The sequence below is a fragment of the Austrofundulus limnaeus genome, unplaced genomic scaffold (assembly GCF_001266775.1).
Source record: "Austrofundulus limnaeus strain Quisiro unplaced genomic scaffold, Austrofundulus_limnaeus-1.0 Scaffold1659, whole genome shotgun sequence".
In the NCBI taxonomy this organism is placed as follows: domain Eukaryota; kingdom Metazoa; phylum Chordata; class Actinopteri; order Cyprinodontiformes; family Rivulidae; genus Austrofundulus; species Austrofundulus limnaeus.
In genome coordinates, this window is record NW_013954061.1 from 13,643 (window position 1) to 31,433 (window position 17,791).

The 17,791-nt window shown below is 41.5% G+C and overlaps 2 protein-coding genes across 4 annotated transcripts in view; both read right to left on the reverse strand.

Moving 5' to 3' along the window:
• The window catches only part of gprc5c (G protein-coupled receptor, class C, group 5, member C), a 12,650-nt gene extending 2,046 nt beyond the window's left edge, over positions 1–10,604 (reverse strand). For 2 of the 3 annotated variants that reach the window (XM_014033194.1, XM_014033192.1), the window contains exons 1-3: positions 10,500–10,604; positions 6,058–7,061; positions 52–152 (exon numbers count right to left, since the gene is read on the reverse strand). In XM_014033194.1, coding sequence (XP_013888648.1) covers positions 52–152; positions 6,058–7,045 — 1,089 coding nt within the window. In that variant the 5' untranslated portion in view covers positions 7,046–7,061; positions 10,500–10,604. Of the gene's footprint in view, positions 1–51; positions 153–6,057; positions 7,062–8,010; positions 8,556–10,499 lie in introns of those variants that run through there. The other variant, XM_014033193.1, reaches the window with a different exon arrangement.
• A 4,669-nt stretch (positions 10,605–15,273) lies between these two features.
• Positions 15,274–16,492, reverse strand: gpr142 (G protein-coupled receptor 142; the record flags this gene model as incomplete). The annotated part of the gene is given in 1 exon segment (XM_014033191.1): positions 15,274–16,492. A coding segment is annotated over 1 exon segment (938 nt), but the record flags the coding sequence as incomplete, so codon positions are not given.
• Between the last annotated feature and the right edge of the window lie 1,299 nt (positions 16,493–17,791).

The window sequence follows — 17,791 nt, forward strand, 5'->3', positions numbered from 1 at the left end:
GTCCCCACAAGGATATAGAGACATAGTAGGTGTGTGTTGTTTTGAACTCACATTTCCTGCAGGTTTGCTGATGAGAGCGAGCTCAGTGGGCTGGTAGACGGAAGCACGCATCTGTCCGGTGTAATTACTGTACGGAGACACGAGCTTGTTTCCTGCAACAATCAGGAAAAAAATCTAATAAGAATGAATTTTCTCATCGCTCTGTTGGAGTTTCAGGTCCGTTTTATYGCTTTTTATCTTCTGGGTTGTAATCGCCCATCCGCTGGGAGTGAATCAACCTGGACATTTGTTTGTTTCTGACAATGAATCTTTGTTGATCTCTGTGGAAACACAAAGGACCTGATGGAATCAGAGACAAACATTGAGTCAATCATCAGTTCGAGTCAAACTCATTAACAGGAGAAACTCAGAACCTGGCTGGACTCTTCCTGCTCCTCTCAGCTGCTGTTGACTTTTCAYGATAACTCCCAGAGAAAGAGTTAATCATTGAAGGGAGCAGCCAGCCACACACACAGCAGAACTTCTTTTTCTGAATCAGCTTTGTCACGACTGACGAGAAGTTGAGTTAAATAAAGAAAATGATTTTWAAAAAAAGTGACGTTTGATTCAGGGAGGAAGCTTCATGTTGAGAAACTAAAACGTTTTGATGACAACATTTGTTCCTCACCGTCAGCTGAAACCAAAGAAACGGGTCGATCTAAAAGTTCAACTCTGAAACAAGTGGAAACAAATTCCTCAATCTGAATATTTGCAGAAACACAAACTAAACAGGAAGTTTACACAGAAAAAGACGTGAAGGTGTGTAGGTGGATGAAACGTCACCTGAGCCTGAAATAAACCTGATTAAAAACTGAACTGAAAACTCTCTGAATTTATCTGTGACTTCTTCAAAATACAACAAACTAAGTAGCAGTAAATATAATATAAAATAAGGAACACCTCATCCTGATCAGATGAACCACCTCAGCTGACTCCTTTCGATGTGGAGGAGCAGCAGCTCTACTCTGAGCTCCTCCCTGTCTCTAAGGCTGAGGGGTCATGATCCCCGCCTCATGAGGGTTTGAACATAGACAGACCAGTAAATCCAGAGCTTTGTTTTTCGAATCAACACTTTCTTCACCATGACTGACCGAAGCAACACTCTCATTACTGAGGATGAAGCTCCAATCCGTCGATCYATCTCTATCCTACCATCRCTCGTGAACAAGACACCAAGAYACTTAAACTCCTCCACTTGAAGCAGAGACTCTCCCTCGACCCGAGGGGGACATTCCACTRTTTTCCAGACTTTCATCCCATTCGTGAACCGCCCCAGTGCACGCTGAAGATCTTGGTCCGAAGACGCCAGCAGAACCACATCATCTGCATACAGCAGAGATGRCACCCTGTGGCTCCCAAACCAGACCCCCTCCTCTCCTTGACTTGAGATCGTGCCAGAAACACTACAAACAGGATCAGAGACCAGGGACAGCCCTGGAGTCCAACCACACTGAGAACAAGCTCGACTTTATGCCAAGACCTCAGACACAGCTCCTGCTTTGGTTCTACAGGGACTGGATGGCTCCTAAAAGCAACCCAGACACTCCATACTACCGCAACACCCCCCTACAGAATGCTTTAAGGGCCACGGTCATAAACCTTCTCTACGTCCACAAAACACATGAGACCGGAGAGGCAAACTCCCATGACCCCCTTAATCTGGTTGACTGGTCTACACTCAGGACGAAAGCCACTCTGCACCTCCTGAATCCGAGGTTTGACAATCAATTAGAGCCTCCCTTCCATCACCCTGGAGTAATCCCAGAGTGTGATTCATAGTTAGAACTCACTCTCCGGTCCCCCTCTTTAAAAATGGGAACCACCACCCTGGTCTGCCACTCCACAGGAGTTGTCCCACTCCTCCATGCGATGTTGAAGAAACGTGTCAACCATGACAGCCCCACAACATCCAGAGCCTTCAGCATCTCAGGGCGAACCTCATCGAATCTCATCCACCCCTGGCGTCCTGCCACCGAGGAGCTTTTTGACTACCTCACTGACCTCTGCCATGGTAATGGACTCGTCTTCCCCACGAGTCTTCAGACTCTACCTCCTCAAAGGTGGACATGGAGGGTAGATTGAGGAGATCCTCGACACCCGCTTCGGATGTTATCATCCATGAAATGGACGTTATTAGGCGTTATCAGTCCCCTAGAATGGCTTCAGAATGTCCCGCCTGTGCCGGTTAGCAGGTTCCCCGTCCCATAGAATGGCTTCCGATTGTCAGCTGGTTAATATGAGGCATAAAACCACTATCTGGTTAATAGGAGGCATAAAAAAACTGGTTAATATGAGGCTTAAAGCCACTAAGGTTAACTTTAGAGTAAATTACATGGTTAGCGCTAAAGACACCGCCCTCCAACGGTTGTATATTGTGGCCTTCCAATAGGGCAATGGGTAGAGTGTCAGGCCAAAGAGAAGGAGACCAGGGTTTGTGACCGACACGGACACAAAAATTTAATTACAATATCTTTTGGTTATTTACACATTCATTGTCATTGATATATTAACCCACTAGGGGGYACTGTCKGAACAGTGTGAAGCCTAGAAGGCACAGTAGGGACCCTCTGAAGCCATTGTATRGGACTGATAACGCCTAATAACGTCCATTTCGTGGACTGATAACATCAGAATCCCCTGTCCTCGAAGTGTTCCTTCCACCGCCCAACGATATCCTCAGTCCGGGTCAGCAGTTCCCCGCCCAACGATATCCTCAGTCCGGGTCAGCAGTTCCCCACCCAAGCCAAGTACTCTACAGTCTGGGACAGGGAACGCTTTCCTTTCCTCGAGTTAGTGAACGATTTGACAGAACTTCCTCCCATGCCCGAGTTTTTGCATCTGCAGCCACTCTGTACCTGTCAGCTAAAGTGTTGAATTTATTTAACCAACAGTAATAGTTACGATTAAAAAAAATACTTGGTAAAAAAAAAAACAGATCCTGAAAAACATGACTAAAGTACTGTAACAAAGTGAATGTACTTCCTAACAGTACTTATCTGGAAACAGAAAACCAACAACACAACTGAAAATGTTCTTGTTTTCCTAATGGCTCCATCTAATATATACAAATATTAATAAATGATATCTGTTCTGGATTTCAGGAGCCATAAAACGACATTTCTTCATGATCAATGAGTCTGTGAGCMGAGCTGCAGTGGATCAGATTCAGTCTGCTCATCATGCAGACGGGGAAAAAGCCTCCTCAGGACATTTTTTTCTAACCTTTCGCCGTAAAACGCAGTCATCAGAACAAAGAGGTCTGATTAAACAGCCGAAGGAGCTGAGGGTGTGACCCGAGCCGTGTGTCACAGCCAGAAACTCCCTCCTCGTTTAAACAGAAACTTTTCAAACCTGATCAAATATTTGTTTTATCGGAAACATTAAAACGGCTCCGGTCAGATGAAAGAGAAAACTTCCTGTATTTATCTTCTGACTAAAGAACCCAACTTCATCAAATAAGTCATTTTTTCCTCATTTTTCTCAGATTTAATTTAATTTAACGACTTGTCCCATTTAAACACCTCAAGGCAGGTGCTTCCTAACAACACGTTACGAAAATCTTCCTGTTTTGGTCATTATCTCGAGACACAGCTTGTTTTCCTGCAGGGATCACATCATATGTTTAGCTGCTGTCTCATTAAAGGACATCTACGACCACATCCAGGTGTCAGGACAGCGATACCGAACCATAAAACTGGGCGGAACACGAGAACCACTCATCTCTGCTCCATTACCAGCTTTGTTGCCTCCAGATAAAACCAGCCTGGATATGTGGAGATAACAGAATAATCTCACAACATGTTGAACAAACGTGACCCATCCCATCAATCCCAGGATTTAGTCCCAAAGTGGTAGAAATAGGCAGATGTGGTGTTTTGAGATTGCAATAATTGCATTTTGTCAAAACATAATGAATCAATGCATCATTTGAAAACATTTTCCGAAATACAATTTTAAACAACATTTTCTGAAGCACCTTCTTGAGCAGTAGCAACAAAAATTCTGATTTTGAGCAAAAGCTGTAATCTGTAATTTCCCCTTAGGATCAATCGATTTATTGTTCGTTCGTTCAGAAACACCTTAATTTTTTAAATATTTTTCAGCTTTTTTTCCATTCCATCTGGGAAATCTGAATATCCAAATACTATTTGAGGTTTCCTCTTTAAAATGACATCAAAAATACCTCATTAGAAAAACCTAAAAATAAGATTCAGACCAAATATTAATGTAATATCCTGATTAACAAGACAAATGAAGTTACATCTTTTGAACTGCTCATATCAGGATTATCAAAATATCAAAATGTAGCTTAAAAAACAGGAATCTAAATATCTTACGATGTCATTTTGACCAAATTTGACTTGATGCTCGGTTTGATGTGATAAGTCACATAGTTTGGGTATGAGGCACCAAGTGTAAAAAAAAATGTTTAAAAAATGTCACATTGTTATTATTTAGCTCAGTGTGTAAAATCCAAATTTTAATTCCACTATCATTTTTATTATTATTTAGCTGTTTACTGTTCTTACATTTTGCATTTTTTACTAAATGACCATATGTGTAAATGTTAAATCCTAAATCTAAATGTGTAAATATCAATGTAAAAGTTAAACGTTGTGGTTAAATGTTAAAGTTTACATTTAAGTGTTTCAGAATGGACCGCAGCCTTTGCCGTTAGTGTTCAGCTGTTGTTGTGATGTCATCATCCTGCAACTAAAGTAACCACTAACTATGCTAATGCTGCTACACTGCTAACGCTGCTAACACTGCTAAGACTGCTAACACTGCTAAAGCGGCTAATGTTGCTAATGCTGCTAACCCCGCTAATGCTGCTAACACTGCTAATGCTGCGAAAGCGGCTAATATGCTTCTAACGCTACTAACGCTGCTGAAGATGGCATTTAAACTTTAAATTCAAACTGTCTTCATTGAAAACACCATAGCCTCGTTCATAAGACAGCTCAGTCCAGGACTGACGTGTGTTCTGTCCTCCAAGCATTCAGAAAAAGCACAAAGGAGAAAAGGCGAGTAAAGTGAGCCCGCCTCTGATGCCCCTCTGAGCCCCCATGTGAGGTAGTATCAGAGTCGGGCTTAAGGCGGGCCGAACGACTTGTGAAAAACAAACTGTGGTTCCRCGCTCAGAAAATGATAATGAGCTGATGACATCAGTGAGCGACCGCAGGATTAATCAACAGATTTATCATGGAGGACTATTAAAGATGACACAGAAAAGCAAATTTGTAGATATTTAAAAAAATATTTAATCACATGCAGGATCAAAGTTAGGTAGTTAGTTTTGTTTGATACGATGCAGCAGACTTCATCACACAATAAATTAGTCCAGCTAAGATCTGCACCATGCCYCTTTTGGTTCCGTGTTGCTGGGTTCATTTCTGAACGCTAAGTGTGACCGGGACCTGGTCAGCTTCTCCTGTGATTTTACAAAAGACCCGAGAGGGATTGAAGCCGGACCGGTCCGTGCGGTGATTTCACGGAASTGTCTTGTGAAAGAGGCTAACATGAACGGTACCTGTGGTCCAGCAGTTTGAAATGCAGCTCAAGTTCAGCTCAAAACACCGACCGCAACTGCAAGTTTGTTGTCTTGTAGGAAAGTGTTAGCTACGTTAGCGGTTGCTTTTGTCGCAGGATGATGATGTCATAACAAGAGCTGAGCACCAACAGCAAAGGCTGCGTTCCATTCTTAAACACTTCAATGTAGACTTCAACATTTAAGATATTAATTTTAGATTTAAACATTTAGATTGAGGATTTAACATTTACACATATTATTTAAGATTTAAATGTAACGTTTAGTAAAAATGAGCAAATTGTAAGAGCAGCGAGGTAAATATGAATAAAATTTCAGTGGAAATTTTTAACAATCAGAAAGTGARCTGAATAATGCAAATGTGTTGCTGACATCTTTTAACGTTTTTATTTTACACCTGGCGCTCGATATTTGGGATCCAGGCAGCTTCGTGGTAAACAGAACTGCTCGGTGTTTGAAGCGTTACGTACCATTGCTGGACTCGTCCATGGAGAACGCCTTGTTTTCCACGTAGGCRTTGTGAGCGCCCTGCTGCTTCAGGATGGTCTCGTAGCCGACTCCGTGGTTGGTGTAGCCGTTGTCCACGCTGTCTTCTTCACTGTCTGYGCTGCTGTTCAGGCAGCAGACCAGCGGGATGACGTAGACGATGATGAACACCCAGGCGTTCGCCACCAAGGCGATGGCCAGGGTGGGGTCGTCCCACGTCGGCTTCTTCACTTGCCCGTTCCCGTACACGTACATGACGATCCACGCAACCCAGACGGCCACGGAGAGTAAAGTGATCACAAGTATCAGGGCCCCTTCCTTCTTCCACTCTGAATACTTGCCCCCCATGATGGTCAGACTCCCCAGAACCACAGCGAGGATGAGTGTCATCACGTAGATCAGCGCCATCACAAAGTCCTGGTTGGCAATGTTGCAGGGTACCGCCACGGCTCTGGGGGGTTCCACCGTTGCATTGAGTGGTCCTTGAGGGTGGCGTACGACCGTAATGATCAACCACTCTGTGTTGACGATCACCTCCACCAGCCACAGCCCCAACGCACCCAGACACAGGATCCAGGTCCGCGGGCCGCTGTTCCTCCTCGCCAGGATGTTCAGCCTCACGCACTGCATCAGGAGGCAGGAGAAGCAGCCCCCGAACAGAACCCCGAAGAGGAACCGCCGCGAGGCGCAGGTGGAGAAGTCCTTCCCCACGATGAAGGCGAACGTCAGGCTGAAGAGGCCCATGGTGCAGAACAGGAAGCTGGCCTGGAGCGCCATCGCGCTCCGGTGGTTCGGGTTCTGGACGAACGGCAGGCTGGCCAGCAGCGAGATGAGGAGGACGAAGGAGAAGACGACTCCGGCTGCAGCCAGGGCCTCCAACACGACGCCCCACGCAGCACCCAGGTCACACAGGTTGAAGTAGACCGAGTCCAGGTTAGCCCCGCAGCCCTGAGGGGTCCCGTTGGAGGCCATGTTGTTGGATCAGAACCTGCTCGGACAAACAGGGAGCGACTGAGTGGGACAAAGACTCATCTGCAGAAACACCCAGCAGAGTAAAGATCACACCTCCACGAGTCAACAAACACAAGAAATCATATCTGATCTGAAATATGGAACAAAAACATCACATTTATTTAAAACTGAGRAGAAGGATCATGAGTTGTCAGGGCTGCTCCTGGATGTTCAGCTTTCTAAATCTCACAAATTAAATAGTTTTGTCTTTGATATTATGTTTTATCTTAATAAACCAGGTTATCTAACTAAAAAAATTAACAATTTATCAAATTTGAAACAGAATACCAGGACCTCATACCTGCCAACACCTGCTGACATCATGAGGAACACCTGTTCATGTTAACCAGCAGCTGTGGACTGAAGCAGTTCTAGGGGGATCCAGGGTTTCTAAAAGATCTACTCAAAACGGCCTTTTCCATGCATTTGAAGAGCATTTTACTAAAATCTTGGGATTAATAAAACATRAAATCAGTAATTTATGAACAAAACACTGAAAACCAGACGTTACSCTGAACTTTCTCTGAGATCAGAACTGGAACTTCCAATTTCCTGATTTTGTTTTCTGTTTCCACATTGAGCACCGGCAGTTAGTCTGACTGCATCATATGATACTTTTATCATGAAACATCCTCTGTGCCAGATGACACCTCATGTAAGAACAAAGCAGTTACCTTCATGAACCTGAGGAACCAGGGATTATTCTACAGATTAAATCAACTAAACGCTGATATAAAGTTAGRAAATGTGTTTCGTGGCGGCCCCTGTAGATGGACAGAGCTCTTAGCGTTTGCCTATAAGGCCATTGCCACGGCTGGCCCCGAGTCGTTAACAAACRTGAATGTCTAACTCAGAGATGTAGGTTCAGTTTGGAGYGGTAGTAGCTGAAACTGATCCCCAACACAGACTTTGAGCTCAATCTTTACCTGAAACAGCTGTTTTAAATGGTGACGTCGTCCCTGTTTGTTMGGAAAATATCTCATCAACCACTGGAACCACTCTGATTCAACTGATATTCTGTTATTCACACAACGTTCAACTGTTAGAAACTAATTATTTTTCAAATGATTTGTAATAAAATAAAATAGTGACTGAAGCGTCGAGCTGTCGTCCTTCTGCCGAGCCTACGTCTCCATCAGATCCRGTTACACTGAACCGGGACCAGTCCTGGATCGATCAGAGCCCGGTCAGTCTTTATGAACCTGGTTATTTAATCGCACCGTAAATCTTTCTACAGAGACACGAGTCTGAGTCCAGCAGCCGAGATCTGGTCTGASTTTCTTCAGCTCAGACGGTTCCTCTGAGCTTAAAACTCTGCAGCACGAAGAGCTGAAGGACCACCGTCTTCATCGCATCGCTGATGTGTCTGAAATACAAGGCTGCTTTCCAAACCAGCACCAGGACCTTCAAATATTTAACAGACCTCATCCAGACAACATTTACAAAGATTAGATCAGGGGTGGGCAATCCTGGTCCTCGAGGGTCKCAGCCCTGCWTGTTTTACTTGYTTCTCTGCTCCAACACACCTGATTTGAATGAACAGATGATTATCGGGCTTCTTGCAGTACGGAGGGCCGAAACCGACATAATTAGAAATAAAAGCAGAATTATATAAAAGAACCACTAAATAAATACATTTGAAATGCACCAATTGAAATAACAAAGGAGAACTTTATCTCATGTTTTTTGTTTGAAATGACTTTAATATTTATTTTTCCAGGTTAGTATAAATTAAGTATATGAATTTTAACACATAATTTAAATTTGAATGTTTTTTAAAATACATATTTTTTGTTTTTTCCTTTTACTCCTACATGCATTTGTGTCTCTTAAATGTTTATACTTAATTATTTTTATATTTTTCCCACAAGGCTTTTTTATTTCTATGTGTTGCAGGCGTGTGCTGCCTCAGTTTAGCTTAAAGTTTAGTTTAAAACAAAGGCAAGGAGAAAAACTTACTGTGCATTTGTTTTTAACTAAACGTTAAACTTTAAGCTGAACTGAGGCAGCACACGCCTGCAACACATAGAAATAAAAAAGACTTGTGGGACAAAACTATAAAAATATTTCAATTTAAACATTTAAGAGACCAAAGTGTGTACAAGTAAAAGGGAAAACTGAAAAATATACATTTTAAAAAAACAGTCAAATTTGAATTGTTTAAAAAAATATCAATTAAACGAGAATTAAATTACAAAACATGAGGTGAAGTTCTTTTTTAATTGAATTGGTGCATTTTAAGTGTATTTATTTATTTAGTGGTTCATTTATATATTTCTGCTTTTATTTATAATTATGTCAGTGTCGGTCCTCCATACTGCAGAACTTAGACGGTAAATCAGTGTCTGAATCAGGTGTTGGAGCAGGAAAAACATAAAACATGTCGGGCTGCGGCCCTCCAGGACCAGGATTGCCCACCCCTGGATTAGATAAAGAAGAAGATAATTAAAGGGAAACATGGAGCTGGGGATTTTCTTTATAAACAAAAGAAAAATAGCTAAAATAATCAATAAAACTACTCAAAGTAGGCGTTATTTGCAGGGGGGTTATGACCCCCAGAATAATTTGATCCAGTCAATATAAACCCCCCTTCCCACAATAAAATGACATCATTTGCTCTAACACAATCGAAATGAACTGGTTAAGTACACAGATGCAACTCTCTTGTTGCCTTTAGGTAACWTTGACTTGAGTAGAAAATTTACGATGTCATATATTTATGTTTAAGGATAATTGCTGAAAATTACATGCAGGGTTTTCGAGCACAACCCCCCCAGTGGTGGACCCAAAGTTACGCCCTTGACTCAACGCCAAAACAAATCAATGAAAAACACTCCAAAAGTGGGAAAATACATTGTATTAACATATTATTAAATTTGGAAAATTTGATTTACGATTTTTTGTCATTCACAACTTTTTTCTTTGTGCCACAAAAACTAAAAATATTGATGTTCCCTTCAGCTTTGAGAAGTCTCAGTGTTTTATTGATGTTGCCTCATTTTAAAGCTGAAATGATCCAAACTCAGCTTCACTAAAGCTTCTAACAACATAAAACCCAGTTTCACATCTAAACTGATGCACAGAATAAAAACAACTTAAAATAATCTAAGTTATTCTGATAAACACGTCTAATACTAAAGATTAATGAAGAAAGAAATGTAATTTTTAAAATTAAAGGTTAAAAATCTGACTTAAGAATCACTTTGAAATAAAATAATCTAACTGTAAAAGTATGMATTTAGTTCGTATTGATTAAAAATTAACATTTAGATTTTTTTTTCATCAGACCAAAACAGCTGTTTAGTTTCTGATCACAAAGAAAAAAACAAAAAACTGTTAAAATAAACTTTAAAATCTGAGTAAAACATCAAGTAAAAACATGAAATAAACCCAGATGTTTTCAGGTGAGTCTTACCTGGATGTTGTTGGCAGATTTCACCTCCGAGCTTCAAGCTTCACCTGCGACAAAACGCGCCGCAGACACGGACATAATCGTCCGCGGGAGAAAGTAGTCCGACAGTGAGACGCGCACTGATACACGCCGAGCAGTGATGGGAAAACAGGGATACAAATTTTAATCCGTGTGTCGTTTTGCCCCTCCCCGCGCGCACGCGCGCACGCATTGTTTTGATTCCCGTCGAGGAAATAAAATCAAACAGGAAACATCCTCACACACGAATTCTGTCAACAGAAATTTGCATTTTTCTCGTTAAATCTGATGATATTATAATAATGATTCACTTCATCAGATCCAGAGATGATTTACAGCAGATCAAACGCTCTCCTTTGAATAAACCTGACTGGAAACAGTTTTAAAGTTTTTACAAACCTCTGTAGCGCCCTCTGGTGGCGGAAATGAAAACCGCAGCATGCGATAAAACCGGACAAGTGTTTAAAAAAATCCTAAAAATTACAATTTAGAATCACCAGATATTAATTTTTTTTATTATTACAAAAAAAGTAGAGTTATGTGAAGACTAAAGAGCTAATTAATCGTTTCATAGCATTCACATAAACTCAATTAATTTAATGAATCTAATGCATTTGAGCTGTTTTCTAAAAAAACTGTTTTGTCTAAACATATCGGGTTTTCAGGTAATTGTAAATACGTTTCATCACATATATTACCTTTATTTTACTACATTGTGTTCGTTTTCTTTAGGTTACATGATATTTGGATCACACATGCTTTTACTAAACTAAATGATTTTTAATCCTTTGGTTCAGTGTTAAACCAGCAGGTGGCGCTGTGATTTTACCTTAAATTTATTCAACTGGCACTTTGATCAAAAACAGTTTGTAATAACATAAATCAGGTTCAGCTGAGTAAATGTATAAAATAATGTGTCTTTGTTGACTTTCGTTACAATTTCATTAAAATTTTTCTCTCATGAGGAAAGTTTATTCATTTATCTCTATTCTTCTGTTTTCTAATTTGTTTGTTGTTTATTACACAAGATTCATGTTCTGAATGAATACAGTTATTCATGTAACAAAAAAACATGGTATTTTCCTGAGCAATTAAACCAAATGATAAATAAAATTAAAAGAAACATTTATAATCCCATCAAATTATTAACTTAGTTCACAGGATGTTGGAAAACAAGTTGTGGTTCAGAACAAAAATAAATTGAACTTTTCTGTGATCAGATTTCTGTAAAACTAACCTGTTTTTTTTCATCTAATTTTACTTCAACTTTAGATTTTTATTAAACCTTTATTTTTTTTACAGCATTTGTTATGTTTAAAGACTGAACCAAACATTTCTTGTTCATTTTGACTTATTTACTCCACAGATATGAATCATTTTTAGGTAGTTTTTCTGGAAATACACTAAATAATAAAGCATTTTGTCTGAAAAAAGAAAACAAGGAAAACAACAAAGTGAAAGACTTTTCTTCAGTCTGATTCTGTCTTGATTTAGWTTTATTGTTTTTCTGTAACTTGTTTTGTTTCCTGGTTTATTGCAGTGATGTTCTGCTCTTTTAGTTTTGTTTTCTGGCAGATTTTTGTTGTTTTTCCTCTTTAACATGCATCTGGTCTACTATATTAATTAGTTTATTTATTTATTGGTTTATTAATTTATTAATTAATTAGTGTATTTTTATCTATCTGATTCTGTTTCCTGGACTTGGAGCCATTAAATCTGTTTAGAAATGTTTTCAGAAGAGTTTCTCCTGCAGCTAAAAGAATAAAAATAAATCTTTTTTGCTGAAAATTGGATTTAAAACCTGAAGCCGAGTCTTTTCTTCAGAGCTGATGTCAGAAATCTTATCTGGATTGGATCAGATTTAATGGGATTAAAATATTCTGCTTCTGGAGCCTGATTTCCAGCATGTTGGAGACAAACTGAGTGAACTTCCTGTTTCTCTTCACTCTGAAGGCTTTTCTTGTTGCATTTCACGCTCCGTGACGCCTGCTGTTTGAACAGGCTCAGAGGACAGGTGGTGGACATGAGGACGTGTTGCTGAGGGGGCTTCACCTGCTCTCCAACCCCCACCTGACCCACAGAACCTGACAGCAGCAGCAGCATCAGATCAGGCTGTTTTACCAGCAGATAAATGTTTGTTCTGTGGTCTCTTCCCCACCCTGCTGCTCCTGAACCCCCTCCTCTCCAACTCTCAGAGAACCGCTTCATATCTGAACTGGACCAGAACAGGTTGCAAAAGAACTCAMTTAAAACAGCATTAAAAGCTGTTAATAAAATCTAACATGTTTCCACTTCTAAATGTTAAATTAACGTCAATGAAAAGGTTTTTAAACTAGTGTTTGCATTGTCAGARAGATTAACAGCTTAAAGGTCCTCGTTTGGCTGCAGATAATATTTTCAGTGTCGTYTCCAGAATGTTCCTGAAACTGSACCTCCAGGGRCGGTTCTAGKGGTGAGGCCACAGGGGCATCGGCCCCATCTGAAATYTGATTGGCCCCCTGAAGTGCCCCGGTCCTTTCACTCATCTGTCCTTGCCCAAGAACAATGATGGTGGCTGCAGTTCCACTTCCAACCACTAGTGGCGCCAGTGTGTCAAATAGGAAAGTCCAACATGAAGCAAGCTTACAGAGGTCTTTTTTGATTTGAACAATCTTGCAGAAAAAAAGTTTTTTTTTTCTTGATCAGTGACACCAAAACAAAAGTTTATCTACGATGGCTAGATTTTATAAAGTTGTGTGTTTAAGAGTATTTTATTTATGTACAGTAAAAAAAATCATGTAAAATTAATGAGGAGAATTCACTGTGCAAGCTTTTACAAGTGTTTGAACACATGTAACTGATTAAATGTATAAACCTTTCAAAAACTGGGGATTTGTGTGCAAGGATGTTGGAAAAATGCTTGGCCCCTCTATGGTTRTTGTGGCCCCTTGATGGCCCCTTTCTCTGAAAAATCCTMGATCTGCCACCGTGGACCTCAGATTTGTTTTAGACAGTGTGTACGTGAACTCTTAGCGATTTCAACCCAGATTTTGTGTAAATGTGTCATTCAGTGTAATTCTGAGCACAAATGTGATTAATTTTTTTTCTCAGTTCTTTTTTCCAAAAATCACTGTCCAGTTTAGTTCTGGCTTCAAATGTCTTTTTATTTGTTAAGTGTTCAGCTGAATAACCAGAACAAACTATTTTAAACATTGGAGGTGTTTTTCTGTACCCCAGATCACTGAAAAGACGTTTAATTTTAATGTTAAAACTAAGCTTCAGTCCCTGAGAATTATGGATCAAACTAATGTTGTAAGCTCAGTTTGTCGCCCAAAGAAGCACAAAATAAAACTGCAGGGATGTTTCCAAAATGAGAATTTATTTCAAGACATAAAAACTCACATTTAAAATCTGAACAGTGTGAGGCACCAAGTTTAAAATAAAATATTTAAAAATGTCACCAACACATTTTCATTATTTAGCTGCTTAAATATTTTTCACTAACATATATCTCACTGTTCTTACATTTTGATAATTCTTGCTAAATGCTAGGTTTAAATGTTAAATAATTTATGTAAATAATAAATTTAAAATCTATATATGTAAATGAAAAAGTTAAATGTTTAAATTTTAAGTTTACATTTAAGTATTTCAGAATGCTGCCTTTGCTGTTGGTGCGTGGCTCTTGTTATGACATCATCATCCTGAGACGCGGCTAATGTTGACAAAGCTGCTATCGTTGCTAATGCCGCAAATGCTGCTGCTGATGCTAATGCTGCTAACATTGCTAATGCTGCTAATGGTACTAGCTCAGCTATCATTGCTAACACTGCTAGCACTGCTAACGCTGCTAACACTGGTGACGCTGCTAATGCTGCTAACGCTGCTAACGCTGCTAATGCTTTCCTACAAGACATAAAACTTGCAGTTATGGCTGGTGTCCAAGCTGTTCTTCAAACTGCCAGACCAGAAGTGCCATCAATATTTTTTTAATGAACACAATTTGAATTTGAGTTTTTAATACCATCTTGAGCAACATTAGCAACATTAGCAACATTAGCAGCATTAGCAGTGTTAGCAGTTGCTTTTGTTTTAAGAGGATGACGTCACCGCCTGAGCCCAGCACCAACAGCAAAGGCTGTGTTCCATTATGAAATACTCAAATGTAAACATTATGATTTAGCTGCATTATTTAATATTTAACTTTTACATTTAGATTCATGATATAACTTTTAAGATTTAAATGTAAAAAAAAGTAGCAAAATGTAAGAACAGTGAGTTAAATAATGAAAATGTGTTAGAGACATTTAAACCTTGTATTTTACTCTTGTCGCCTCATAAAACAGAGCACCGGTGATGCATGAAGGATAAAACATTTGAGCTCTTACATCATGCATGTTCAGGTAATGAAGTCGAACTGATGCAGTTTTTTTTTAAAGAGGCCTCACTGATTCAGTGATGGTGAAAGTAGATCTGGACTTTCTGACCCTCCGTGTTCCTGCATGCGTGCGAGCGTGGAGCTGCAGCCGAGGGGCTGTTTGAAGAGCAGCGTCTTCACATTTACAGCTCCAACGAGTTGCATTTCATCAGAAAATCAACACTCGGCAGCTGTGGTTTGTTCCTGAGAGCAGAGCTCTGCTGCGCCGACACGCAGGGAGGATTTTATCAGGTTTAACAACATGCTAACAAGTTTCCCTCCTGCTCACTTTGATGCAGAATTTATGGCTTATTTTTTTTCTTGAGCTGTAGACTTAAAAAACGTGTTCACCCTGCTCTCATGTACGGAGAAAAGAAAACAYTGTTTTTTATTCAGTTAAATTCTTTTCAGAACAAATAAATACTCAGTCGTCKTAGTTGATTTACACAAACAAACAGCAGAGAAGACATGAGAGTTGGGCTCGTTTCAGGCCCCGTGAGAGCGCCCCGGGCCCCGCTGGCTGCCGTCCACAGCCGTGCCTGGAACACAGAGTCCATCCCCCGGGTCCGAGGAGCGGGAGGACCGTGGGACGACCGTGGGACGACGGGTGTTTTGGATTAATGAAAGGAGGGAGGGACACGGGGTCACGAGGGCTTTCTGGTCCTGCGAGGTGACAAGGGGGTGGAGTCTCGCTGCCAGCGCTTGTTGTTCCCGCTGTACAGTGAGGAGTTGGAGGCGTTGGGGGCTTGGTGTTGGGGCGGGGCCCGGCGGGAGTCCGGGGGGCCCCCCCGGAGCAACACAATGTCCCGCACGACGCTGCGGAATGGCCTGCTGACGAAGCAGTACAGGAAGAAGTTGACGGCGGTGTTGAGCATGGCGAGCATGTTGGACAGGTCGTAGGCCAGGTGGACGCGCCAGTCCCTGTGCACGGAGGACACGTACAGGTGGTAGATGACCACCACGGTTCTGGGAGCCCACAGGACGGAGAAGACTGAGGTCAGGGCCAGGAGCATGGCCGTGGTCTTCCCAAACCTCCGCGGCGGTCCGCGCTCCTCCTGGCGGGGCCGCTGCCTCCGCCTCAGGGTGTGGATTATCAACGAGTTCAGGACCAGGAAGACGCCGCAGGGCACGAAGTAGATGATGGTGACGTGCGTCCATATGAGGACAGTGTCCATCGCCGTGGGGGGGTGGCTGTTCCTCCACATGTCGGACCACCAGAAGAAGGGCACGCCCGACGCCAGCGCCAGCGCCAGCACGGCCGCGATGATCCTCCGGGCGCGGGCCGGGTAGCTGATCTGCCGGTGGAGCAGGGGGTGACACAGCGCCACGTAGCGGTCCACGGTGAGGGGCACGGTGGACCAGATGGAGGCGTGGTTGGCGGCGAACTCCGCGGCGCTGACGGCGCGCAGCAGGAGCTGGGGCACGTCGCGGTGGAAGACCGCCGTCTCCAGCAGGAAGCCGACGAAGATGATGAAGAGCTGGGAGAGGATRTCTGAGCCCGTCACGGCCAGCAGGTAATAGTACAACGCCTTCTTGGTGCGGGACGCCAGCCGGGACAAGGCCACCGCCGTCAGGATGTTTACTGACAACAAAGACACACAATCATGGCTTTAATGATGGCAAACAACTAATCTGGGAGGAGTCAAAGGTCAAATCCAAACTCTCTGGAGTCCCTCGTCCTGCAGAGAGAAAAATCATTTAAATGAGATCAACTTCCCAGGAGTGGAGGTCCCTGCAGATTCACCCCAAAGGTCAGACCGTGCAATGATCAGAGAAATTAGCTCTCTACAGGCCTCAGTTAGAACGACAAATGTTAAAGGTCATGACTGGATAATTAGAAACAAACTAAAGTTTGGTTTGTTTGGAAGGGTTGCACAAACAACACAACGACACAACGAATGGAAAGTTTCATCTGTAGCAGGTGTGTCAAACTCAGATACACAAGGAGACCAAAACTCAGAACTTGGTCCAAACCAAGGGCCAGTTTCTGTCGATATTTATGAAAGAAATGTTATTTAACAAGTTATTCTTATAGAAATATGAATAACTTTTTTTAAAATTATGTTTTTTGTTTTATGTAGAACAGACCAAACCTAATGGATACAGAAAAAAAAAGATTTGATTTGGAGAAATGTGTCATCARAAAATAAATAAATAAATAAAAACACCCTGACATTTAAAGTATTAGCTTTGGGTCCAGATAAAATGCGAATGGGGGTCCGATTTGGCCCGCGGGCTTTGAGTTTGACACGTCGGCTCTAAAGAGACCACAAGACTTATGGAACAAAACCRGACCAAAGTAGAGATGTGTACCCAGAATGCACTGCAGCGTGTTTGGAGAAAACTAAACACAACAAATCAATAGAAACAGCTCCGCCCAGATGTCAGCTGGTGGTGCAGGGCTGATCCAGGGCCGGCCCTGAACAATGTGGTGCCCTGGGCAAGATTTCATGTGGTGCCAATATAAAACATTCACATCCCAAATTAAACAGTTGTCCAACTGAAATATTTAACAACATATAAATAATTTGAAACAGAAAATCAGCAGTCCTCCTCATACCTGYCAACATCTGTTGACATCAGGAGGAACATGTTACCAGCAGATGTGGAGTGAAGCAGTTCTAGGGGGGGTCCAAGGGTAAACTTCCCCAGAAAATTAGTAAAAGAGCTCCGCAGTTTTTAGTCATATGATGAGCACTAATTTTAAAACGACATAAAATCAGTATTTCATGAAGGCAGAAGACTGAAAACCAGACTTAAACCTGAACTTTATCTGATCTGTTACAGGTCACCTCCATAAACCTGAGGAAGCAGGGATTATTCTACAGACTAAATCAACTAGACTCATAAAAAGTTGCTAAATATGTTTTTTGTGTCCCAC